At 44.5% G+C, this 27,774-nt stretch overlaps 1 protein-coding gene across 1 annotated transcript in view; it reads left to right on the plus strand.

Annotated features, from left to right (window-relative positions):
* Positions 1 to 27,774, plus strand: part of ap2b1 (adaptor related protein complex 2 subunit beta 1) — a 266,519-nt gene that overhangs the window by 180,457 nt on the left and 58,288 nt on the right. The window contains exons 27-32 of the mRNA XM_068009879.1: positions 6,832 to 6,868; positions 9,417 to 9,664; positions 10,322 to 10,343; positions 10,855 to 10,922; positions 15,158 to 15,400; positions 23,137 to 23,229. Of these exons, the coding sequence (XP_067865980.1) occupies positions 6,832 to 6,868; positions 9,417 to 9,664; positions 10,322 to 10,343; positions 10,855 to 10,922; positions 15,158 to 15,400; positions 23,137 to 23,229 (711 nt within the window). The remainder of the gene's footprint in view (positions 1 to 6,831; positions 6,869 to 9,416; positions 9,665 to 10,321; positions 10,344 to 10,854; positions 10,923 to 15,157; positions 15,401 to 23,136; positions 23,230 to 27,774) is intronic.

The raw sequence follows: 27,774 nt of genomic DNA on the forward strand, positions 1-27,774 counted from the left end.
GAGAAAACACAGTGGCCCAGATTTTGCAGTCGACAGTGAAGGAAAAGTGCTTGCTGTTTACCACGCTTACAGCTGTAGATTTTTTGTGGGCTTTTGATTGGAAACTTGCTGCCAGGTGTCTGATGCAGCTTGATGCCCTCTACAGGGGTTTTTGAGACCTGCATGAACAGGGCAAGCAACAGCGTGCCTCTTCAACCAATCAGATTGAAGAATCCTCACTGTAACACGCAAGTCTAAACCAGAAAGTGTAAGTTAAAATTAATTCAGTTAAAAGAAAAATGGGAATGAGAGATGGGTAAATGAGGAAGAAATTTTTTTTTTTAATTAACATTTTGGAAAACCTCCAACAATAATGAAAATCTGAATGAATGAGACTGCACACTTATAAAATTATATTATCAGTACCAGACTGGTTGTTTGGCAGTAATTAAGACTTATCACGCTGTTAAAGATTCACTTGCACCTCAAAGCCCTAACATTTTCTGCCATATTTAGAAGTTAACTAGTGGGTAAGTGCCACAACTTCATGCCCTTACATGGATTTCAGTGGTGATTCTATCAGCATGGTACCAGTGCCATGTAGCCTGAGAAGGAGCAGGGTAAATCGGACAGCAACTTCAGGTTGTCCTGCGTTTTCTGCATATAGCTGTGCATGTGCAGACTCCGGAGGTTGCTATCTGATTTACTGCATAATAACAGTGAACACTGATAGCCTCAAATCTGTGTCCTGAAAAAATTCCATTGGCCTAATAATGAAAAACAGAGTTCGAGAGCGTTATACCCTTGTGGGACAGTGCAGGAGAGAGAAAGGGGGACAGCGCAAGAGAGAGGGAGGGAGAAAGGGACAGCACGAGAGAGGGAGGGAGAAAGGGGGACAGCGCGAGAGAGGAGGAAGAAAGGGGACAGAGGGAGAGAGGAGGACAGCGCGAGAGAGAGGGAGGGAGAAAGGGGGACAGCGCGAGAGAGAGGGAGGGAGAAAGGGGGACAGCGCGAGAGAGAGGGAGGGAGAAAGGGGGACAGCGCGGGAGGGTGGGAGGGAGAAAGGGGGACAGCGAGCGAGGGAGGGAAAAAGGGGACAGCGAGGGAGGGAGAAAGGGGGACAGCGAGGGAGGGAGGGAGAAAGGGGGACAGCGAGGGAGGGAGGGAGAAAGGGGGACAGCGAGGGAGGGAGAAAGGGGGAGAGCGAGGGAGGGAGGGAGAAAGGGGGAGAGCGAGGGAGGGAGGGAGAAAGGGGGAGAGCGAGGGAGGGAGGGAGAAAGGGGGACAGCGAGGGAGGGAGGGAGAAAGGGGGACAGCGAGGGAGGGAGAAAGGGGGACAGCGAGGGAGGGAGAAAGGGGGACAGGGAGGGAGGGAGAAAGGGGAACAGCGAGGGAGGGAGGGAGAAAGGGGGACAGCGAGGGAGGGAGGGAGAAAGGGGGACAGCGAGGGAGGGAGGGAGAAAGGGGGACAGCGAGGGAGGGAGGGAGAAAGGGGGACAGCGAGGGAGGGAGGGAGAAAGGGGGACAGCGCGAGAGAGAGGGAGGGAGAAAGGGGGACAGCGCGGGAGAGAGGGAGGGAGAAAGGGGGACAGCGCGAGAGAGAGGGAGGGAGAAAGGGGGACAGCGCGAGAGAGAGGGAGGGAGAAAGGGGGACAGCGCGAGAGAGAGGGAGGGAGAAAGGGGGACAGCGCGAGAGAGAGGGAGGGAGAAAGGGGGACAGCGCGAGAGAGAGGGAGGGAGAAAGGGGGACAGCGCGAGAGAGAGGGAGGGAGAAAGGGGGACAGCGCGAGAGAGAGGGAGGGAGAAAGGGGGACAGCGCGAGAGAGAGGGAGGGAGAAAGGGGGACAGCGCGAGAGAGAGGGAGGGAGAAAGGGGGACAGCGCGAGAGAGAGGGAGGGAGAAAGGGGGACAGCGCGAGAGAGAGGGAGGGAGAAAGGGGGACAGCGCGAGAGAGAGGGAGGGAGAAAGGGGGACAGCGCGAGAGAGAGGGAGGGAGAAAGGGGGACAGCGCGAGAGAGAGGGAGGGAGAAAGGGGGACAGCGCGAGAGAGAGGGAGGGAGAAAGGGGGACAGCGCGAGAGAGAGGGAGGGAGAAAGGGGGACAGCGCGAGAGAGAGGGAGGGAGAAAGGGGGACAGCGCGAGAGAGAGGGAGGGAGAAAGGGGGACAGCGCGAGAGAGAGGGAGGGAGAAAGGGGGACAGCGCGAGAGAGAGGGAGGGAAGAAAGGGGGACAGCGCGAGAGAGAGGGAGGGAGAAAGGGGGACAGCGCGAGGGAGAGGGAGGGAGAAAGGGGGACAGCGCGAGGAGAGGGAGGGAGAAAGGGGGACAGCGCGAGAGAGAGGGAGGGAGAAAGGGGGGACAGCGCGAGAGAGAGGGAGGGAGAAAGGGGGACAGCGCGAGAGAGAGGGAGGGAGAAAGGGGGACAGCGCGAGAGAGAGGGAGGGAGAAAGGGGGACAGCGCGAGAGAGAGGGAGGGAGAAAGGGGGACAGCGCGAGAGAGAGGGAGGGAGAGAAGGGGGACAGCGCGAGAGAGAGGAGGGAGAAAGGGACAGCACGAGAGAGAGAGAGAGGGAGGGAGAAAGGGGGACAGCATGAGAGAGAGGGAGAGGGAGGGAGAAAGGGGGACAGCATGAGAGAGAGGGACGGAGGGAGAGAGGAGGACAGCGCGAGAGAGAGGGAGGGAGAAAGGGGGACAGCGCGAGAGAGAGGGAGGGAGAAAGGGGGACAGCGCGAGAGAGAGGGAGGGAGAAAGGGGGACAGCACGAGAAAGAGAGGGAGGGAGAAAGGGGGACAGGGTGGGAGGGAGAAAGGGGGACAGCGAGCGAGGGAGGGAGAAAGGGGGACAGCGAGGGAGGGAGGGAGAAAGGGGGACAGCGAGGGAGGGAGGGAGAAAGGGGGACAGCGAGGAGGGAGGGAGAAAGGGGGACAGCGAGGGAGGGAGGGAGAAAGGGGGGACAGCGAGGGAGGGAGGGAGAAAGGGGGACAGCGAGGGAGGGAGGGAGAAAGGGGGACAGCGAGGGAGGGAGGGAGAAAGGGGGACAGCGAGGGAGGGAGGGAGAAAGGGGGACAGCGCGGTGAGAGAGGGAGGGAGAAAGGGGGACAGCGCGGGAGAGAGGGAGGGAGAAAGGGGGACAGCGCGAGAGAGAGGGAGGGAGAAAGGGGGACAGCGCGAGAGAGAGGGAGGGAGAAAGGGGGACAGCGCGAGAGAGAGGGAGGGAGAAAGGGGGACAGCGCGAGAGAGAGGGAGGGAGAAAGGGGGACAGCGCGAGAGAGAGGGAGGGAGAAAGGGGACAGCGCGAGAGAGAGGGAGGGAGAAAGGGGGACAGCGCGAGAGAGAGGGAGGGAGAAAGGGGGACAGCGCGAGAGAGAGGGAGGGAGAAAGGGGGACAGCGCGAGAGAGAGGGAGGGAGAAAGGGGGACAGCGCGAGAGAGAGGGAGGGAGAAAGGGGGACAGCGCGAGAGAGAGGGAGGGAGAAAGGGGGACAGCGCGAGAGAGAGGGAGGGAGAAAGGGGGACAGCGCGAGAGAGAGGGAGGGAGAAAGGGGGACAGCGCGAGAGAGAGGGAGGGAGAAAGGGGGACAGCGCGAGAGAGAGGGAGGGAGAAAGGGGGACAGCGCGAGAGAGAGAGAGAGGGAGGGAGAAAGGGACAGCACGAGAGAGAGAGAGAGGGAGGGAGAAAGGGACAGCGCGAGAGAGAGGGAGGAAGAAAGGGGACAGCGCGAGAGAGAGGGACGGAGGGAGAAAGGGGGACAGCATGAGAGAGAGGGACGGAGGGAGAGAGGAGGACAGCGCAAGAGAGAGGGAGGGAGAAAGGGGGACAGCGCGAGAGAGAGGGAGGGAGAAAGGGGGACAGCGCGAGAGAGAGGGAGGGAGAAAGGGGGACAGCACGAGAGAGAGGGAGGGAGAAAGGGGGACAGCACGAGAAAGAGAGGGAGGGAGAAAGGGGGACAGGGTGGGAGGGAGAAAGGGGGACAGCGAGCGAGGGAGGGAAAAAGGGGGACAGCGAGCGAGGGAGGGAGAAAGGGGGACAGGGAGGGAGTAGGGGGGACAGCGCAAGAGAGAGGGGGAGGGAGAAAGGGGGACAACCGCAAGGGGGAAGGGGAAAGGGGGACCGTGGGAGAGAGAGAGAGGGGGGGGGGAGAGAGAAAGGGGGACTGCGCACAAGAGATCAAGATAACTGCTGACAGGATGCCATCTATCCAGAATACTCCGCCTCACTACAAGAGTGCAGGCAAACATTGACAACTTGTGCAAGCAAATAAATGCCAGGTATCTCACTAAACCAGTGTCCAACATAGTAACCAGAAAGTAAGTCAATAAATCAGTCTTCTCATTTAAAGCTTCTTCACAAAATTGCAGCTTTGTTGTTTTAATTAATAGTAAGATAAATTTTAATGCCCTTATCTTTCCGAAATTGTCTCACTGGCCCCTCATGTAAGACAGAAATTGTAATGTAGCCCCCCCACGTGAAAAGGTTGGACAATCCTGCTTTTTCATTTAGCTGCGGCTTCATTTCTTTGACACAGAATAGGAACATAGGAACAGGAGTAGGCCATTCAGCCCATCGAGCCTGCCCCGCCCATTCAGTATGATCATGGCTGATCATCCGCTTCAATGCCTTTTCCCCACACTATTCCCATATCTCCTTATGTCATTTTTATTTAGACATCTGTCAATCTCTGCTTTAAACATACTCAATGACTAAGCTTCCACAGCCCACTGGGGTAGAGAATTCCAAAGATTCACAACCCTCTGAGTAAAGAAATTTCTCCTTATCTCTATCGTAAGTGGCTTCCCCCTTATTTTGAAATTGTGTCCCCTGCTTCTAGACTCCCCAACCAGGGGAAGCATCTTAGCTGCATCTACCCTGTCTATCCCTTTAAGTATTTTGTATGGGATCACCTCTTATTCTTCGAAATTCTAGAGAATACAGGCCCAGTTTCCCCGATCTCTCTTCAAAGGACAGTCCCACCATCCCGGGAACAAGTCTGGTGAATTTTTGTTGCACTCCCTCTATGGCATGTGTCCTACAAAAGCCAGGCATCCACTGTGTTTTGGAGAGATATATGTTGACATGTCCCATCCATTTTCCATGGCATTTCAAACCTTTTTGCAAGTTTGAGGCATTTATGTTAACTAGTTACCTCTTCTATCTAAAAAGAGACCTGTGGTGATGGTATGATGTGGTTCCATGGGATAATTGCATCCTTTATCCAGTCTTCAAAGTGCTTAACTCTTAGCAGATAAGGGTGGGGAGGGAGGAGGTCATTTGAATGTGCTCTTCCTTCTCAGTGCGAAAAATGGAACTGCAGAGCCATTTATATGTCCTGACTACATAAAGTTAAATCACCAGTTTGTTGGTATCTCTGTTCATGCTTGTTTGCCACTCAATCTTTTTTCAGTCTCTCTGGTTTTTGTTTGTTTTCAATTCTCCCTCTCACTGCATGTTCAGTTCTTCACTTTTTTTCTTTTCTCTAACTCCCTCTCATTTTATTTCTCTCCCTTTTTCTTTCTCCTGATCTCTTTCACCATTTACTGTTTCCACTCTGAACCACTTCATGCTTCCCTCACTCTTTCTCGCTTGCTGTTTCACTTGCTCACTTTCTCACATTTGTACTCGAGCTTTTTCTTTTTCATCTCTCACTTTCTTTATCTTTTCTTTCACCCCTGTTTGTTCTCCCTATTTCTCATTCACGCTTTTTTCCCCCTCTGGGTCAGATGCTAACTTTGGCAGCCTTCTATGCTTATATAAACTTAAAATTTAATGTGATATCTAGCCCTTTTTATAGAAACAAAAAAGTTACAGGATATCCAGAGTGATTGGAATGTGGAAATCCCTACCACATGGAGTCGTTGAGGGGATTTGCATAGATGCCTTTAAAGGGCAGCTAGAAAAGTATATAAGGGAGAAAGGATGATAAGTATATGCTGATTGGATTAGATGAAGTATGGTGAGAGGAGGTGTGCGTGGCCTGTATGGCCTGTTTCTCCACAGTAAATCCTATCTAATTCTGTGCAGTTCATGATAAATATTTTCTGACAATATGATGGAGGCTGGATTTCCCACACCACCTTCCACATCTAGACAGTGTGAAATCCTGCTTGGGGAACGGAAAGGTGGATGGTTGGCAGGTGTTCCGAAATGCTGCAGGGAGCAGTGGACACTGTTGCCGTTGGGAGCTCATGTTGTAAAACAAAGTATCCTTTAACTCACTGTCAGACATGTCACTTTGAACTGACTTTCCATCCTCTTTAAGTAGTGTTTTGGCTCGTTACATGGGAGGAGGATCTAATTAGAGCTTTAAAGCACAATCTTGACCCATTGATCTGGATTAATTGTAATGAATAGAGCTTTCACCCCAGCTGACTGGTACAATTTATTTTGGAATCTAAAAATGTCCTTGAAACACTAATGACTGGCATAATCGAGACAGTGCCTCACCATACCTTTGGCCCCATGTTTGTGACAGAAAAGGTTCTTGGGTTTGGTAATTTCATTTTAACCATACATTTAATTGTGTTTTCAAACTGTTGCCAGTGGATTAATATGACTGCCCAGAGAGTTCATTTTGCACCTTGTCCAACTAAGTGATTTTGATTACCTAACTATTGAGGGCAAAGCTGGGCCTTTTTTTAAACAAAGGCATTTTTATATTTCAAAAACTTTCTCTGGATTGTCAGTTAGTTATTTACCTCGTGTTATGTTCCCATGAGCAATTAATCTCCCCCAAACTTAACCACCAGAAACTCCATTTTCAGAAACTTACTGAACAGAGCTGCAAAGATGTCGAATTTTTCTGTTCCGACAGGCAGGTCATATATTGTACTAATTTGGTTATTGTACTCCTTTTAGTACTTTTCTGTATCTTCCTCTGCATATCCTACCCGATGTAAGTAAATTGTGAACTGTTCCCTGTGTGCAGTAAAGGTAGAATAAAAAAATTGATGGCGTATTTGTTCTGGAAAGCAATTAATGTCATGATTTTTGTAAAATCTCTAATTATAGCCTTAATAATCATTCTATAATTATGGTGCCTGCTAAATACTGTACTATCATGTTGGATGCTTCTATTACAATCACACTATAATTAAATCTGCTAACTAGTATATTAGGTACTTAAAGTCCTATATAGATGCATTTGAAGAATAATTGGAAACAAATGTTATTGCATTAGAGCATCGCATGAAACAGGAACTTGTTTGTTTCCTGTCTTTTGTCAGTAATATTTTCCTTCCCTTTCCCAAATTATGCCTGTCATCAGACCTAGTATCTGCACACGTTCTGTCAATTTACTGGAGCATAGATTAATTAAGTTAAAACCAAGTTGCACAAGCTGCAATCCCATACTTAAAAGATGACCAGATAACATTCGTGCCACACAAGTGCCAAGCAATGACGATCTCCTTCAAGAGAACATCCGACCATTTCCACTTGACATTCATTCGAACATACGAATTAGGAGCAGAAGTAGACCATTTGGCCCCTCCGGCCTGCTCTGCCATTCAATAAAATCATGGCTGATCTGTTTGTGTCTCGAATTCCACACTCCCATCTACCCCCGATAATCTTTGTTTCCCTTGTCTAACAAGAATCAATTTACCTCCACTTTAAAAATATTCAATGTTCCTGCCTCCACCACCTTCTGAGGCAGAGTATTCCAAAGTCAGACAACCCTCTGAGAAAAAAAAATCTCCTCATCTCTGTCCTAAAAGGGTGTCCCCTAATTTTCAAACTGTGCCCCCTAGTCCTGAACTCACCCACAAGAGGAAACATCCTTTCCACATCCACCTTGTCAAAACCGTTCAGGATCTTATAAACTTCAATCAAGTTTCCCTTTACTCTTCTAAACTCCAGTGAAAATATGTCCAGTCTGTCCAACCTTTCCTCATAAGACCGCTCATTCCAGGTATCAATCTAGTAAACCTCCTCTGAACCACTTCCAACGCATTTACATCCTTCCCTAAATAAGGAGACTAAAACTGCACACAGTATTCGAGATGTGATCTCACCAATGCCCAGTATAACTGAAGCATAACATCCTTACATTTATTTTCAATTCCTCTCGTAATAAAGGATAGCATTCCATTAGCCTCCTTTATTACTTGCTGTACCTGCTTACTAACTTTTTGTGACTCCTGCACTAGAACACCTAAACCCCTCTGCACCTCGGAATTCTGCAGTCGCTCTCTGTTTAAGTAATACTCTGCTTTTTTTTATTCTTCCTGCCAAAGGAAGAATAAAAGTGAACAACTTCTCATTTTCCCACATTACAGTTCATCTGCCAGATTTTTGCCCACTCACTCAACCTATCTATATCGGTGTGCAAGCTCCTTATGTCCAATTCAGAACATACTTTCCTACCTATCTTTGTGTCATCTTCAATGGCATTACCATCACTGAATCCTCCACTATCAACATGCTGGGGGTTACCATTGATCAGAAACTGAACTGGAGCATCCACATAAATAATGTGGCTACAAGAGCAGGTCAGAGACTGGGAATTCTGCGGTGAGTAACCCACTTCCTGACTTCCCAAAGCCTGTCCTCCATCTACAAGGCGCAAGTTAGGAGCATGATGGAGTGCGGATCCAGCAACGCTCAGGAAGATCGACAACATACAGGACAAAGTAGCCTGCTTGATAGGCACACCATCCAGGACATAACAGCCTGCTTGATCAGTACCCCATCTACCACCTTAAGCTATCACTTCCTCCACCACCGATGGGACAGTGGCAGCAACATGTACCATATACAAGATGCACTGCCGCAGCTCACTATGCCTTCTTCAACAGCACCTTCCAAACCCTCGACCTCTTCCACCTAGAGCAGGGTTGTCCAACCGTTTTGCAGGAGGGGTTGTATTATCATTTTTGTCGTACATCAGGGGCCAGTGAACAAATTTTGGAACGATTAAGGTATTAGAAATTTATTTTACAATTAATCAAAACCACCAAAAACAAGCTTGTGAACAAGCTTCAAATGAGAAGACTTATTTATTGACTTGCCTTCTTGTCACTATGTTGAACACTGATTCAGTGAGATATCTGACTTTGATTTTGCTTACAGAAGTAGACGATGTCTGCCCGCATGCTTGATGTAGTGATGTGGCGTATTCCAGATAGATGTCCATCTGTTAGGAATGATATCCCGCTCTGCCGCTCCCGCCCCCCCCCCCACCCCCCTCCGTTCCCTTTCCCCAACCCAGATTCTGGGTCTGGGCCCTGCTGCCTCACCCGGGGCTGCTCCTCGGTGACTGTGGTGGAGATTTTACTTGTGCGGGACCCATGGCCCAGGTTGGGTCCCTATGCAGGCAGAATCTGTGCTGAGCCTGGGGCCCAAGCTCAAGGGCAGGAAGGCAGCAGTGGTACTGGAGTTCGGGAAGTTGGGAAGCACAAGCAGACATGCAGCTTAGCCTGGGTGCCGCCATCTTACTAAAGGAGACAGAATATCAAGTACAGAAGAGCATCCGGCATCTTTGCAAAGGAGAACAATTGCGCAGGGAGGCGTCTCCACCATTTCAGTAAAGGAGCTGAAAGGTTTGGCGGGCTGGAAGAAGCCAGTGGCAGATTTCCAGTGGAAATTTCTCATCCTTGGCTGGTCGGATGGAAACCTTTAGCGGGCCCTATGTTGGACAACCTTGACCTAGAAGGACAAGGACAGAAGACGCATGGGAATGCTACCATCTGCAAGTTCCTCTCCAAACCACACACCATCCTGACTTGGAAATATATCGCCATTTCTTCACTGTCACTGGGTCAAATTCCTGGAACATTCTCCCTAACAGCACTGTGGGTGTACCCGCACCAGATGGACTGCAGTGGTTCAAGAAGGCAGCTCACCATCACCACCTCGAGGGCAATTGGGAATGGACAACAAATGCTGGCCTTACCAGCAATGCTCTCATCCCATGAAACAAATAATTTTTAAAAATGACAAAGATGTTACTTGTATCCAAAATGGTACAATAAGAACCCTGGGCTTTTGTCAAAGCAGATGTTCTTTTAACATCACCTGTGTTTGAGTTCCCAGTGGTGAAAGGGCTAATCTCACCCACTTCACTATCTTACCTAACCACTCCTCCCAAAAGATACCAAGGGCTAATCTATCACACATATATAGAAAATTAATGGCACATAAAGGTGCATGCCGGACTCGATAACATGCACAGGTTTGATTTACAGACTTATGCCAGTGAAATGTTACTGGTAGGACAAATGATGGATTGGGTTGTGTGCAGCAGCAGCCACTGTGAAGTGAATGAGGACAGGAGAACTTAATACAGCATAGATGAGTTTCAAGAGTTTGCTCTTGCTGTTTCACTGACATTCTCCCCCTGCCCTAGATCTCGCCTTCACCTACACAGAGTAAGATATACTTTAGTGAGAATCTGACCTCTATATGCACTGGCTGATGGATCACAAATCAGTAGATTGACCAATTCTCCATTTGACAACTGGAACTAGTCAGTCGAAAATGGGAAAGCGGCAGAGTTGAGAGTATTGATTGTAATTTTGCGACAATCACAGTAAACCCAGCTGCAGCATTGTAAATGAAAAATTGGCATTTGTGGATTGTAGCTTCAAATAATAAGCTGTAACTTTTCAAGTGCAGCAAAAATCCATAAGGTACATATGGGTCTAAATTTGTTGGCACGATAAACATACAACTATATGTTACTGTAAAATGCAGGTCCCAGAATTGTCTGTAACAAAGTATAATGGGAAACTGCAAGTGTTGAATAAGATAAAATGGGAAAATGTTGAAATGCACATCAGTAGTCAGTACCTGAAGCTTTAGCCCGTCATCAAATGCACATAGAATTACTATGCATTTTGTTTTTACTTTGCATTTATGACATCTGTATTTGCAAATCAGGCCACCTAGCATTAACCACACTGTAGGATGGGGTATAAAGGAAGAAATAATGGGAGCTTATCAGAAAGGTACAGCGATAATTATGGGGGATTTTAACCTACAAATAGACTGGAAAAATCAGATTGGCAGAGGTAGCCTAGATGAGTACATAGAATGTTTTTGGGATAATTTCTTTGGCAATACTAGACCTGGTATTTGCAACGAGATCGGATTAATTAATGACCTCATAGTTAAGGCGCCCCTAGGTAGCAGCAATCATAATATTGAATTTATATTCTGTTTGAGGGAGAGAAGAGTGGGTCCAAGACTAGTAGTTTAAACTTGAATAAGGGCAATTATGAGGACATGAAAGCAGAGCTAGCTAAAGTGAACTGACAAATCAAGTTAAAGGATAGGTAAATAGAGATGCATTGGCAGACATTTAAGGAGATATTTCAGAAAACATGCATTAGATATATTTCAATGAGAAAGAAAAATTCCAAGGGTGGGACCCGCCATCCGTGGTTAACTAAAACAGTTAAAGATAGTATCAAACTTAAAGAAAAAGCCTATATTTGCGCAAAGGTGGGAGGCAGGTCAGAAGATTGGATAGAATGTAAAAGAAGCAAAGAATAACTAAAAGTTTGATAAGGAAGGTAAAATTAGAGTGAGAGAAAGCTAGCTAGAAATATAAAGACAGTAAGAGTTTCAATAGATATTTAAAAAAGAAAAGAGTTAACAAAGTGAGCGTTAGTCCTATAGAAACTGAGTCTGGGGAATTAATGGTTAATAAGGAGTTGGCAGATGAATTGAACAGATATTTTTCATCGGTCTTCACTTTTGAGGATACAAGTAACATCCTAGCATTAGCTGTAAGTCAGGAAATGGAAGGGAGGGCAGAACTCAAGAACCTTTCATCTGTGTTCACTATGGAGCGGAACGATGTCGGTGTAGAGATCAGGGAAAGGGATTGTGATATATTTGATCAAAGTAGCATTGGAAAGGAGGAAGTATTAGCTGCTTTAGCGGGCTTGAAGGTGGATAAATCCCCAGGCCCAGATGAGATGCATCCCAGGCTGCTATGTGAGGCAAGCGAGGAGATAGTGGGGGCTCTGACACAAATTTTCAGATCCTCTCTGGCCACAGGAGAGGTACCAGAGGATTGGAGGACAGTGAATGTGGTACCATTATTTAAGAAGGGTAGCAGGGATAAACCAGGTAATTACAGGCCGGTGAGTCTAACATCAGTGGTAGGGAAATTATTGGAAAAAATTCTGAGAGACAGGATTAATCTCCACTTGGAGAAGCAGGGATTAATCAGGGATAGTCAGCATGGCTTTGTCGGGGGAGATCGTGTCTAACAAATTTGATTGAATTTTTCGAGGAGGTGACTAGAGGTGTAGATGAGGGTAAAGCAGTTGATGTAGTCTACATGGACTTCACTAAGGCTTTTGATAAGGTCGCGCATGGGAGATTGGTTAAGAAAGTAAAGGCCCATGGCATCCAGGGTAATTTGGCAAATTGGATTCAAAATTGGCTGAGTGGCAGGAGGCAGAGAGTGATGGTCGAGGGTTGTTTCTGCAAGTGGAAGCCTGTGACCAGTGGTGTACCACAGGGATCGGTGCTGGGACCCTTACTGTTTGTAGTGTACATTAATGATTTAGACATGAATATAAGAGGTATGATCGGTAAGTTCGCAGATGACACGAAAATTGGTGGTGTCGTAAATAGTGAGGAGGATAGCCTTAGTCTGCAGGACGATATAGATGGGCGGAGCAGTGGCAGATGGAGTTTAATCCTGAGAAGTGTGAGGTGATGCACTTTGGGAGGACTAACAAAGCAATGGATTATACAATGGATGGTAGGACCCTAGGGAGTACAGAGGGTCAGAGGGACCTTGGGGTGCTTGTCCAACGATCACTGAAGGCAGCAGCACAGGTCGATAAGGTGGTTGGAAGGCTTATGGGATACTTGCCTTTATTAGCCGAGGCATAGAATATAAGAGTAGGGGGTTTATGATGGAGCTGTATAAAATGTTGGTTAGGCCACAGTTGGAATACTGTGTACAGTTCTGGTCGCCACACTACAGGAAGGATGTGATTGCAATGGAGAGGGTGCAGAGGAGATTCACCAGGATGTTGCCTGGGCTGGAGCATTTCAGTTATGAAGACCGACTAGATAGACTGGGGTTGTTTTCCTTGGAGCGGAGAAGGCTGAGGGGGGACCTGATTGAGGTGTACAAAACTATGAGGGGCACTGATAGGATAGATGGGACGAAACTGTTTCCCTTAGCGAAGAAGTCAATAACTCGGGGCATGGATTTAAGGCAACGGGCAGGAGGTTTAGAGGGGAGTTGAGGAATTTTTTCACCCAGAGGGTGGTTGGAATCTGGAACACACTGCCTGAAGGAGTGGTAGAGGCAGGAGCACTTAGGACATTCAAGAAATATTTAGATGAGCACTTGAAACGCCAGAGCATACAAGGCTATGGGCCAAGTGTGGCGAAATGTGTTTAGTTAGGTCAGGTGCTTGATGGTCGGCATAGCCTCATTGGGCCGAAGGGCCTGTTTCTGTGCTGTAAAACTCTATGACTCTATGAAAATTATAATCACCGTGGAAGTGGTAGTGAACAAATTGTTGGAGCTGTGGGCTGACAAGTTCCCGGGTCCTGATGGACTTTGTCCTCGGGTGCTAAAAGAAGTGGCTAATGAGATAATTGATGCATTAGTTTTAATTTTCCAAAATTCCTTAGATTCGAGGAAGGTTCTGTTAGATTGGAAAATAGCAAATGTAACTCCTTTATTCAAAAAGGAGGGAGACAGAAAGCAGGAAATTACAGGCTAGTTAGCTTAACATCTGTCGTGGGGAAAATGTTGGAAGGTATTATTAAAGACGTTATAGCAGGGCATTTAGAAAAATTCGAGGTAATCGAGCAGAGTCAACATGGTTTTGTGAAAGGGAAATCATGTTTAACCAATTTATTGGACTTCTTTGAATGAGTTGCATGTGCTGCGGATAAAGGGGAACCGGTGGATGTATTGTACTTAGATTTCCAGAAGGCATTTGATAAGGTGCCACATCAAAGATTTTTGCAGAAAATTAAAGTAAGGGGTAACATTGGCATGGATAGAAAATTGACTGGTTAACAGGGAACAGAGAGTCGGCATAAATGGGTCATTTTCTGGTTGGCAAGATGTAACGAGTGGTGTGCCACATGGATCTGTGCTGGGGCCTCAACTTTTTACAATTTATATAAATGACTTGGATGAAGGGACTGAAGGTATAGTTGCTAAATTTGTGCTGATGACACAAAGATAGGTAGGAAAGTAAGTTGTGAAGATGACATAAGGAGGCTACAAAGGAATATAGATAGGTTAAGTGAGTGGGCAAAGACCTGGCAAATGGAGTATAATGTGGGAAAGTAGGAAATTATCCATTTTGGCAGGAAGAAGAAAACAGAAGCATATTACCTAAATGGTGAGAGATTGCAGAGCTCTGAGATGCAGAGGGATCTGGGTGTCCTAGTGCATGCATCGCAAAAGGTTAGTATGCAGGTACAGCACGTAATAAAGAAAGCTAATAGAATGTTATCGTTTATTGCGAGGGGAATTGATTACAAAAGTAGGGAGGTTATGCTTCAGCTATACAGGGCATTGATGAGACCACATCTGGAGTACTGTGTTACAGTACTGTTCTCTTTAATTTAAGGAAGGATGTAAATACGTTGGAGGCAGTACAGAAAAGGTTTACTAGACTAATATCTGGAATGGGCGGGCTGTCTTACGAGGAAAGATTGGACAGGCTAGGCTTGTATCTGCTGGAATTTAGAAGAGTAAGAGGCAACTTGATTGAAACATAAGATCCTGAGGGGTCTTGACAGTGTGGATGTGAGAAGGATGCTTCCCCTTGTGGGAGAATCTAGAACTAAGTGTCACTGTTTAAAAATAAGGGGTCGCCCATTTATGACAGAGATGAGAACTTTTTTCTCTGAGAGTCGTGAGTCTTTGGAATTCTCTTCCTCAAAAAGCAGTGGAAGAGTCTTTGAATATTTTTAAAGCAGAGCTAGATAGATTCTTGATGAGCAAGGGGATGGAAGGTTATCGGGGGTAGGTGGAAATGTGGAGTGATCAGTTCAGCCATGAACTTATTGAATGGCAGAGCAGGCTCGAGGGGCCAAGTGGCCTACTCCTGCCCCTAATTCGTATGTTCGTAAATGATTTTAGTTGCTAAAATATTAACATTCATGTTGGCATTGCAATTCTTATCATCTATATGTTTTAATGTAATATTTTTGGTGATTTTTCTCCACATTTGCGGTTCTTCAGGCCTTTATGCCTCTGCTGTGGAGAGGGATCTATTTGCCAGATTACACAATATCACCAGTGCCCTGTGGTCAGCCACCATCAAGAACCAACTATCGCACCTCCCCGAATATGAGTCCCTTCCAACTTGCCTTCACCTCTTTGCACAGAGGTGTGCTCAGCCTCTGCTCAGAGCAGCTCACATCAGGCTACACTTCAGTAAACTTGAGATAGTCAGTGATGCACTAAACTGTGACAAAAAGCAGTGTAAGTGTTCCAAATACTGCATCTCTCCACCATCACCACCCAAACCCACAGCAGCAAAACTGAAGCCCTTAGCACATCTGAATTTTGTGTTGCTTCCAGTTGCTGCAATATAATGAGGGTTTGTTGAGCAGTAATTAAACAAAGCAGCAAGTTGAATGATATTAAAAGGAAGTATTCTACATCTTCATTCTTCCTCGTTATTCTGTGTTTTGTTTTAAAAGATAAAGACAGACTTGCATTTATATAGCACATTTCACAACCTCAGGACTTCTCAAAGCACTTTACAGCCAATGAAATATTTTTGAAGTGTAGTCACTGTTGTAATGTAGAAAACGCAACAGCCCATTTGCGCACAGCAAACTCTCACAACTAATGTGATAATGACCTGATAATCTGTGATGTTGATTTGCTTCCAATTCAGAATCACAGCTACTAAGTAATGCAAATAAAGCTTTCTCACTGTAGGAACTTTGTGGCATATGTCCCCTTTCTATAATAGAACTGTTTAAGTATGAGTGGTCGAGCCGCAGTGCAGGCTGTCTCTCTTGCTTGTAGGGACGGCATTCTCCACAGCACCTGTGGCAACAAGCAAATCTCTACTTTCATTTCTGGCTACATCCTGTCCCTGATAATTGGGAGGAGGTCCATCCAGTCAGTTGGTTATCTCACTCAATAATGGAATAGTCTGTTGACACTTGCAGTTGAATGTTTTGCGTAACTAATGGCCACTTAGGGAAGATACTTGAAGGCAACATGTACCTGTGGAAATAGAAGTCAAAAGCTCGTCAACCACATGAGATTAGGGGAGAAAATTGACAAGACAATAAACAAATTTCTATCCAGTTGCGGGGAAAGGGGGAAATTGTAGAGAGCCTGAACAATCAGCACATGACACAAGATATCAATTAGACACTCAACTGTGGTCACTGTTCAGTCTCTCAATATGAAGTCTTTTTAGAATATCACAACTGCATTGCTGATGTTAGTACCAGAGATGGTACCTTTTTGGTAATGTTGGACCATCATAGGCCAAGTATATTGGCATTGAATATGGAGTATTCTGGAAATGGTTAGTCAGCATCTGAAAAAGAAAGACGTGTTGACAATGTTACTGAGATCTAGACTTTGATTGGTATATTACAGTAACCACAATAGCTGAATCGGACTGCTGCTAAATGAATTACCTAGAAATTCCTGTAACATTTGCTGTAATGTTTATTCTTGCTTTAAGAACACAATTTATTTATAATCATGTTCACATATGATTAAAGGATAGCTTAGCATCTCTGTTTTCTGTCGAAATAAACTGGCAGCAGTATAATTGCTAACAGTTCTTTTTTAAGATATAAATTGCCTCTGACGAAATGAGGATTGCTTGGTCTCCAATAGCAAAGAAAGTGACAGGGAATCCTGAAGGTAATATGCCTCTTCAAGAAACTGAGTGCAATTGTTTTGTGCTAACAATAAGGGATATTCTATACTCTGTTGGTGTATAGCCTGGCTTAATAGGTTCTTGAGAAACCATCTACCAGGACATACTGGAAAATGTTGCCATTGCATTTACTGAGGAGTGATGTTGCATATTGTCTTGCACTCATGTGTTGTGTACAGCACTGAATGTGCACCAGTTTATTTCCCCCCCCAACTCATGGTTGCTTGCTCTTGGTATCTGATCTCTTGTTTCCAGAGGTTGGAGAAAAAAATAGTCCTTTTCTGACTGTGCTCCAGGAGGGGAGCTTCAGCCACTGAGCTCACATCAGAAATTCAGGCGTGTGCTACCAGTAGATTTCCAAGTGTGTAATTACCCCTAAGATCTTTCACCTTGATTGTGGTTTAAATTGGACAGAACCCCAATACCAGTTGAGGATTCTTTGGCCACTTTTTCATGGAAAGGATTTAAAGAAACTGGCTATGCTAAGATTCATTTTTAAATAGGAAAACATTTGCATAAAAGGTGTTAGCTTTGCAAGCAGACCCATGCTGAGTTGTGGGTTAGTAGGCAGACAGATGGTAATTAGAAGGCAAAATGGGAAATTCTCTCTTGAGAATTTTCGAACTATTAGCTATGTCTAGTCATTCAGAGAAACACGGCGCACCTGGACACTGAAAACCTGAATAGCGGCCGTGAATGTTTATGTTGCTAAAAGGTCCTGCTTAAAGTACTATTGATAATAAAAGAAAAGTGCAAATTATTTGTCCTTTCTTAAATTGTATCTATTTATTGGCCTTTTCTATAAAAACCCACACCTTGAACAGGTTGATAGTAAAGAAATGGAGGTGCTTCCCTTTTATTGTAATAAAGATTTCTATATTTTACGTTAAGTGTGATATGTGAGTGTATGAATTCATTTATTTACCTGCCATGAGTAATGAAAACGCTATTTTTGAAAAATCAATCAAAACCACACTTACATCGCTGACGCTGGGGTGATTCTTTCGAAACTTCTTTCCAAACTCTGGTAATGTGCACTCCTCTCGTCGTTCTGTACCTCAGTACCCTTCCTACTCCCCACTAAGAGCATCACCACTAGTAAATTAAAATTATTCGGAATTACTCCAATAAACTAGCTTGAAGTAGATACGAACTAGTTTCAAAATACTACCTGAAGCATAACTTGTTGCTATTAGGGAATGGTGCAGAATTACAAATTAAAATGTCTACTTTAGGGTTTTGAGAAAAATGACTAAAAGGAGAAAGTGTGGGGAGAGCATCAGTGCATTACACCAGCCTTCTGGGATGGCAGAGAGAAACTGTACCAATTCTTAACCATATTAACTGTAATAGTGATCATTTTATCATATCTTTAATACAGGAAAATTCTATTCATTTAACTTCGGATCATGCCATGTATGTGGGGAGAATAGATCCTTCAGTAATCATTTTTTAGCTTGTAGGTTCCTTCCCTTCTATATCATTTGCTCAAATTCGTAGTCTGAAAACCATTATATTTCTGATAAACATGGTCCAGGTTTACTCTATAATAATGTCTTTATTAAATCAATTCTTCTTTGGCAGCAAACAGGTTGATCTTTAGATTGTGAATAATTGGAGGGGTTAATAATAGCACACTTACTGCTTCTCAAACTCCCTCTGCTCTCGTCTTCTGTGAGGTCTGTATTCACGCAAACCAGCTGTGTAACCTCTGCTAATATTATCATTGGTTGCTGTATTTTTATTTTGCTGTAGTTGTTCTTTGTACTTAACACATCATCTGATGGGCCTAGTTTAGTGTGGTAGTGAATTGCTTAGTTTGCAGACTACTCTAGTGTTGCTGTGGCAGCTAAATGTCCTGTGGTTACTCACTGGGCCAGAATCATACTGGGTTTTGGGTGCACTGTCACAGCTTTGTCAGATACTCTGTTTAGATTGGGTGGAGCATGTCCTCAAACAGTTGGTGTTATTAGCAACATGCCACTAATGTGCTTGCCAGCTTCTAGCAGTAGGCTTGGACCCGGGACTAGAGTTTTTAAAAGTTCTGGTCCTGTCTCAGTATGTATTTTTCTCAGGTGGAGCTGTCCGCAGTCCTGAAAGCAGTCCTTTAATAGGAGGCTGCTAGCAATTGCTTTATTTTAATAAAAATAAAGCATGTTCAATTGATTGGGATCTCAGTTATATCTTAAAGGTTTAATTTTCTCTGGAAAAACTGGAAGATAAAACAGAAAACTGAAACTTTTTTTCTATGCTGTACATTGAAGATTTCATTAATATTTATCAACCATAGCACAGGAATGTTTGAAATTTTTCGTAACCAGATAAATGAAGTACTGGAGCTATCCTCTTTCATAAACCACATTGCATGAATATATAAATAGGAATATTGTCAAAGCCCACGCAGAGCCCCTTTTATACAGAGTAACATCTACAAGAGAGGTACCTTGCTGCAGTACACAGAGAGCTACCTGTCAGACACTGATCCTTCACCCGCTGTATGATTTAGACAGCCTTGTCATCCCAGATTTAAATTGCTTGGCTTGTTTTTCTATCCTCCTGCGTTCATGAGGGAAAACTTTATTTGATCTATCTTGGCTTTCATAAGCGCTAGATTCAATATTTTTTTCATACTTTCTAATTCCAGTCTTCTCCCCAATTCTCCTTAAATGACTTACCATGTGAGTGAAGAGGGTGAGTTTTGGAAGGCTCTTTGCATGGGTTAGGCAGGGGAAGGCATCATAGGAAAGCTGGGAACAAGAATAGGCTATGAGCCCTCAAGCCTGCTCTGCCATTCAGTTTGCTGATCTGCACCTCAACTCCATTTACCTGCCTTTGCTCCATTGAACAAAATCTTGTCTTTAATTGGTCTCCATGCATATACCTTTCCAGCAAGAGTCACAACAAGCAGTTGAGAGCAGGAAGTCCAACTGTTAGAGTCATACAGCACAGAAGGCCATTTGGCCCATCGTGCCTGTGCCAGCTCTTTGAAATAGCTGTCCAATTTGTCCCCTTAGACTGTTCTTTCCCATAGCCCTGCAAGTTTTTCCTTTCCAAGTATATATCTTACCTCTTTTGTAGCCAGAGGAACTGAAGCCAATTGTAGTGCCTTACTGACATACAAAAATTCTGTTGCCTGAATAGGTCACCATTCCAGTTGGAAAATGCAGGAAATTGCATTGAGTGTGCCTTCTGCGATTTTGTTTCTCCAGAACCACATGTCCTGTTCCTGAAACTATTTAAATATATTCTCAGTGACCATCTTGAATTTTTATTTTGCTGTATATTTGCAGGGAGATTTTTTTTCCTGATGGATCTTTAAAGCTACAAAAAAAATCCTGCTGGATGGGAATGGTACAGAGGAGCAAAGGTTGACAAAGAGATGCAAGAAGGGAGTAGGAAAAACAACTTTCAGGTGTTATCAACAACATAAAATACGTTTACATTGGGAAAAGTGAGTGGTCAGAAGCAATATGAGCCCCTTGAAAATTGATCGGTAATGTTCTTGAAGGTCTTGCTCCATTACATATGGCCAGGCTTCTTTCTGGTTTCTTGCACAGAAACAGAGAAGCAATGCTAAGCAACCAGGAAAGGTTGGTAGAAAGAAGGAAGATCACCTTTGCTGACGAGATGATTAAAAGGCTACATAACAGGGGTCTTTAAAATGATGGGAGGCAGAGATAACATAGCTGAAAGCAAACAAAGCTTACACTGTTTATGTGGAACTGGAGGACAGAAGTTCAAAATCAATGAGTCTCTAGTGAATATGTGGAACAAGCAGCAAAAGCAGTTAATGCTGTGTTGATTAACTCCTTCAAAAAAAAAGAGCCATGAAATCTAGTTGAATGTGATTGAGGGTTATGAAGGTAAACAAAAGATGATCAACCACTCCATGGAATGTGATTCTGTGCTGCTGGGACATTGGACATGCCATCTGTAAAGTGTTTGATTGTCAGAGATGTAAGCACAGATAGGCATGCCAATTTGCACAACTCTCTTTGGGCATTGGGGGGAAATATTTAGAGAACTTTCCTTTCTAGGATAAAAGGAAAGATTCATGAGAGGGCAGATGCTGCATGATGTGTGAAAGAAGCTGAATTCATTCATTCTCTCTGCTAGCAGGATGATTATGACCCAGTCTGGAGAGAGTCGGACTTTAATCACTTCATTCTAGATTCAGGTCTAGGTTGTACGAGTCTTTTCACAAAATGTGCTAGTTTTTCTTTTGCAGGTGTTACCTAATTAATCAAACTGCCTGTGTTATTTCTGAAGCAGCAATACACATTGTACTTTTTGTGCCAGAGCAAATGAAGTTTGTACCTACATCAATAAATAGAAAATTGATAACATTCCTTACAGCAATGATTGGATTGTAGACTGCCATGGCTTATTCCATAGCAGACCATGTACCAGAATATATGTTTGTATTTTTTAAAACAGACAAAGATAGCAAAAGCCATAAATGCTTGGACCTTAACTTAGTGCTGCTCATTACACTTCTAAAGTACTGTTGGGATGCTGGTTTTACAACCGAGCAAACATCGTATAATTAACACACAGGTAAGCTTCCAATTCTGGCCATTGACAACAAGCCAAGACTAGAACTGGCAGACAAGCAATAAAACAAAGCTGCCTTATCCTATAGTTTGCCTATATTTTATTTGAACAAAACAAGCTGACTGCCCTTGGGAGGCGAAACCACAACAAAAGCATCAACAAAAGTTTGATGTCTGCAGTATGTGTGCATTTTGTTTTATTAGCTGCCACACTTTGTTTTCCTTTTTCATAACAGCTTGTAAGAACTCTAAAAATATAAATCTTATCAGATTTAATATAAGAGCCAGACATCTTTGATTTTTATTTATAAAATCCAGGACCGTTGCCAGGAATCCAACCACATTGTTCTTGGCAACCCCATTTTTCACAAAAATATTGTCAGCATTGTGATTCACATGCTACAATTTGATCTGTTAATGCACCTGATGCCAGAAATGTTCAGAATTGTTATGCTTTTTTGGTGTTAAGTCTTCATCTACTCTGTAGCTCAAGTTTGCTCTGTTTTCTTGCTATTATGTCTAAAGCAGTCTTGAGGGACAGCTTTCCTATTTTGCAGGCTGCATAGATTGTATAATCTACCATTTGCTTTCTGGCACAAGTGGGTATTTTACTGAGATATTCAGCTTTTTCCTCCCTGCAGAAATGTCACTGGAATAAATAAGGTTTACTGACTCTGTGCCCAGAGAGCAATTGAGTTGTGTTTAGACTGCAAAATAGTAGTAGAGTGAAGACTGAATTAGACAGCTATGGATTTCCAACATCTGCGGTATTTTTTGTGAAATTTCTATATTGCCTATGGAAGAGGTGTTAGTTACCTCCACAGACCTACAACCTCCATGTTTTTACGGGTTACTACATGATAATCCACTACACTTTCATTATTCAAGCCAATGTCAGTCCTTTAATGTAACATTAAACTCAGTTTTTTATTTCAGACCGGGCAGTGCGTAGGGCAAATCTGCTACGGAATGGATCCTCTCTGCTGGCAGCACTTCAGAGCCAGTGGAGATTTTCCAATATGGTATTGCCAATTTACAACAACAACTTGTATTTATAAAGCACCTTTAAAATAATAAAACTTACCTAGACGCTTCACAGGAGCAATATCAAACAAAATTCGACACAGAGCCACATCAGGAGCTATTAGGACAGCTGGCCAAAAGCTTGGTCAAGGAGGTTGGTTTTAAGGGGTGTGTTTAAGAAGGGCAGAGAGGTTTAGGGAGGGACTTTCAGACCTCAGAGCCTCAGCAGCTGAAGGCATGGCCACCAATGGTAAAGTGATTAAAATTGGAGCTGCTCAAGAGATAGAATTAATGGAGTGCAGGTATTTCAGAGGGTTGTGGGCTTGGAGGAGTTTGAATAGATAGGGAGGGGTGAGGCCGTGGAGAGTTTTGAAAACAAGGATGAGAATTTTAAAATTGAGGCGTTCCTTAAGCAACGTAGGTCAGTGAGCACAGGGGTGATGGCCGAATGGGAATCAGTGCAAGTTAGGTCATGGGCAGCAGTTTTCGATGACGTCAAGATTACGGAGGGTAGATTGTGAGTGACTGGATAGGAGTGTATTGGAATAGCCAAGTCTAGAGATGACAAAGGTCTGGATGAGGGTTTAATTTAAAGTGTGCCTTGCTTCACTAGTTGAGATTGTCATCCGTTTCAGTCCTGGTTTTAGGATTGGCCACGTAGTGTTGCAGCTTTAAATCCACAGGGGATTACTCCGACTGATAAGCTATGTTTGTATTGCATTTCATAGGTTACAGCGGACCCAAATTTAGCCCCAGTTGTCAATACAAGATACCCGAGTTATGCATAATCAGCCTGGAGCTAAATGAGATATGTATCCTCAGTAAGTTCTGTGACTGTACTAAAGGAAAACTTATGCTAGGATTACTTGGAATTGCCATGCAATTGGCACACTGAGCTTCGCTAAATACGATTTCATATTGCTTTACATTTTCATCCATATCCTAACACACCAATTCCCGTTCACCCATCACCTTTGTGCTTGCTGACTTCCAGTCTGACAACGCCTCATTTAAAATGTTCGTCCTTGTGTTCAAATCTTTTCCATGGCCTTTTATCTCTCTCTGCTCCTCCAGTCCTATAACTCTTTGCAATCTCTGCGCTTCTCCTATTCTAGCCTGTTGCACATGCCCTATTTCCATCGTCCCACAATTGAAGGACATGCCTAAGCCTTAAATTCTGGAATTCCCCTCCTGCGAATGGCTTGGAACCCGATTTGTTCTTTGGGGATCACTGACTCATTTCTCTGGCTCATTATGTTCCAGAAGATCATAGGTCGTACACAGGAGTGATATCCTTCTATAGCTTCCCAGGTCGTCGATCGGTTTGCCTGGTTTGAGTATGGCAATGCCCATCGCCACGCTTTTGGGATGCATTTGGATTCCATGGTATTCATGTACAGTTTTGCCAGCCATTTGAGTCCCCTGGGGCCTATTTGATGACAGTATCGCCTCAGCTGCCTTCCCTTTCATAATTATAGCTAAACCCTCCTTCACCTCATCTGAGCTGATGGTGGTGGATCTTATGAAGGGATTGAGGTCTTTGGTCTAGTTGATAACAGATCTCTTACTTGGTGTTTTTGTTGCGAGAGCCTTTTGTGCTCTCCACAGGTTGGAGGCTATGGAGTTGGGGCGGACTTTTGAAGTCTGATATTCTGTTAGATTAGCAGCTCCAGGAGTCTTAGTAAGGCCCAGGCGTGGTGACTGGATTGTGTTAAGTCCAGACCTTCAACACAGTCAATCCACCACTGGCAGTAGAGAGACTGTAGCAGGATCATGGCAATCTGTGGGCTGTCCAGCTGGTTGAACTGCTGGAGCAGTTCTGGAATTCTTTTCTCCAGCATGGGATGTATTCTTCCTGGAAGCCCCAGGGGAATGCTTTTCTTGGTGACAACGTTGAGGCCAACAAAGTGTGATAACATTCGGTGTTGTGGGCATTCAGATCACTACTTTCTCAACGGCTTCCTTATAGCAATCCCAGTCAGCTTTGGCCAGGTTCCACCGTGCTATTCATTTTGACAATCATGTGGATTAAAACAACTCTATGCCAATTCACAAACCTGAACAAGGCCTCATAGCGATACATTCTGGTACTCCTGACGCAATTATCTGGCTTAACCACTTGAATGTAAAAATGTAGTTGTTGCTCATCCTCTACATCAGCCGTAAGATAGAAGACAGAGTGAAGTAAGTGCTTTGATTATTAGAGCATTCTGATGAAAGCATGTTGCAAATTTGAATGCAACTCATGCAGAAACAGCTTTTACCCAACAGATATTAAGAATGGCCAACCAGCATCTCATGAGTTGCACGCATGTCCTCAGTGACTGAAATGTCTCTCTTTCAAAGCTTTGTTTTAACTCCGTTCCATTGCTTCAAGTACAGATAGCAAAGGGCATGATTAGCTGAAGAAAGGCAGGGTATCTTCTATCCATTCTAACTCTCCAGAGTAACGTTTTGTAGTAACTGGAGTATATTACCTCTTTGTGTTTAAAAAAAAAATAACTTAGTGCCTTCACAGATAACATTGCAACACAAATGAAGACAATGATCCTAAAACAAAAGCAAAACACCTCAGGTGCTGGAAATCTGAAATAAGAAGAGAATATGCTGGAAATACTCAGCAGACCTGGCAGCATCTGTGGCGAGAGAGAGGTAACATTTTAGGTTGATGACCTTTCATCAGAACTGGAAAAAATTAAAGATGTAACAGATATAAAGCAAGTACAAAGGCAGGGAGAGCAAAGTGGGGAGGAAAAGAACAAAAGAAAAACTGATGGGATGAAAGACAGGAGAGATTAGATGACCAAAGGGATGAAGGTGCGAGGCAAACAGAGGATGATAATGGGGCAAATAAGGAAACAAAAGATGAGTCTGGAGGGAAATTATATTGGGTTGGCTTGTGCGTAATTTAGAAGCACTTTTGGAAGCATAGGACTTTCATGACATAGCAGAATTGGTTGAGTGTATGAGGAGGTTTAGTAACTAAAGTTACTGCATTACAAGTGTATTTAGTTCATTATTGAAAATGTTTGATCCATATTGTGTACTGATACAGATTTTTAAAAGTGGAGTTTGGTTTTTTTTGAACCATAACATTCAGAGGTGAAATTTTCTTAAACCCTCCCAGTTGAAAATATCTGACTGTCTGACTGCCTAAACGTCAGTCCATGCAATGAGCTCCAAACCATTGACTTCATTTCTTCCCTCAGTCCTTGGTGTTTCCTCTACACTTTGCCTCATCATGGGTTTTGGACCTTCTTCCAACTTGGTCATACTCTCTGCAGCTGTCTCCCAGCAAATCTCCATCTTTAAAAACTTTCCAAAAAATTATTTGCCAACCAAGCTTTTGGTCACCTCTCCTAACTTTCCCACAATGGCCAGCTATTTTTTATCTGTTTTTATCCTTTCCCTCTAAAGTATCTTGGATGCTATATAAATGCAATGTCGACCATTCAAAATGATTACACACAAATCATGGTTTTACTGATGGATCTATCAAATGATGAACTCATCCTTTTATATGCTTAAGAAGTAAGTTATCTAATTTTAACCCAAATGCAGCATCATATCCTCTGAGGCACACCTTAACCTAAAACAAAGGATTCCACCACCAGCAGAACCCACCAGTGTTGTTAGCCTTGGTTCCAGACAAGCTAACTGGTGTTAGTGGAGGTAATGGTACAGTTCAGAGAGCCATTACTGGTAACTGTGGGATAGAGAGGAGAAAGTGAAATACAGAGGAGCCACACAATAAGGGGAAAGAAAAGCAAATGATAGAGAATTTAGGAGGACAGGTGCAGTGGGATGGGAAGAAGAGAATGGTGCAGAGAATGAGAGGAAGAGGGACTGTGAAACAGGGAGAGGAGAGGTTAATTTCTTCGTCTTCGTATTCTTATTGTCTCGAGACAATGGGTAAGCACCTGGAGGTGGTCAGTGGTTTGTGAAGCAGTGCCTGGAGTGGCTAGAAAGGCCAATTCTAGAGTGACAGACTTTTCCACAGATGCTGCAGATAAAATTGGTTGTCGGGGCTGTTAAACAGTTGGCTGTCTCCTTGCGCTTCTGTCTTTTTTTCCCTCCAACTGCTAAGTCTCTTCAACTCGCCACACTTTAGCCCTGCCTTTATGGCTGCCCGCCAGCTCTGGCGATCACTGGCAACTGACTCCCACGACTTGTGATCAATGTCACAGGACTTCATGTCGCATTTGCAGACATCTTTAAAGCCGAGACATGGACGGCCGGTGGGTCTGATACCAGCGACGAGCTCGCTGTACAATGTGTCCTTGGAGATCCTGCCATCTTCCATGCGGCTCACATGGCCAAGCCATCTCAAAGCGCCGCTGGTTTAGTAGGGTGTATATGCTGGGAGTGTTGGCTGCCTCGAGGACTTCTGTGTTGGAGATACGGTCCTGCCACCTGATGCCAAGGATTCTCTGGTGGCAGCGAAAATGGGATGAATTGAGACGTCGCTCTTGGCTGACATACGTTGTCCAGGCCTCGCTGCCGTAGAGCAAGGTACTGAGGACACAGGCTTGATACACTCAGACTTTTGTGTTCCATGTCAGTGCGCCATTTTCCCACACTCTCTTGGCCAGTCTGGACATAGCAGTGGAAGCCTTTCCCATGCACTTGTTGATTTCTGCAGCGAGAGACAGGTTACTGGTGATAGTTGAGCCGAGGTAGGTGAACTCTTGAACCACTTTCAGAGCGGGGTCGCCAATATTGATGGATGGAGCATTTCTGACGTCCTGTCCCATGATCGTTTTCTTGAGGCTGATGGTTAGGCCAAATTCGTTGCAGGCAGCCGCAATCCTGCTGATGAGTCTCTGCAGACACTCTTCAGTGTGAGATGTTAATGAAGCATCGTCAACAAAGAGGAGTTCCCTGATGGGGACTTTCTGTACTTTGGTCTTCGCTCTTAGACGGGAAAGGTTGAACAACCTGCCATCTGATCTTGTGTGGAGGAAAATTCCTTCTTCTGAAGACTTGAATGCATGCGAGAGCAGCAGCGAGAAGAAGATCCCAAACAGTGTAGGTGCGAGAACATAGCCCTGTTTCACGCCACACAGGATAGGAAAGGGGTCTGATGAGGCGCCGCTATGCTGAATTGTGCCTTTCATATTGTCATGGAATGAGGTAATGATACTTAGTAGCTTTGGTGGACACCAATCTTTTCTAGTAGTCTGAAGAGACCACTTCTGCTGACGAGGTCAAAGGCTTTGGTGAGATCAATGAAAGCAACGTAGAGGGGCATCTGTTGTTCGCGGCATTTCTCCTGTAGCTGGCGAAGGGAGAACAGCATGTCAATGGTCGATCTCTCTGCTTGAAAGCCGCAATGTGCTTCAGGGTAGACACGCTCAGCCAGCTTC

Source organism: Heterodontus francisci, chromosome 30, assembly GCF_036365525.1.
Source record: "Heterodontus francisci isolate sHetFra1 chromosome 30, sHetFra1.hap1, whole genome shotgun sequence".
Classification (NCBI taxonomy): domain Eukaryota; kingdom Metazoa; phylum Chordata; class Chondrichthyes; order Heterodontiformes; family Heterodontidae; genus Heterodontus; species Heterodontus francisci.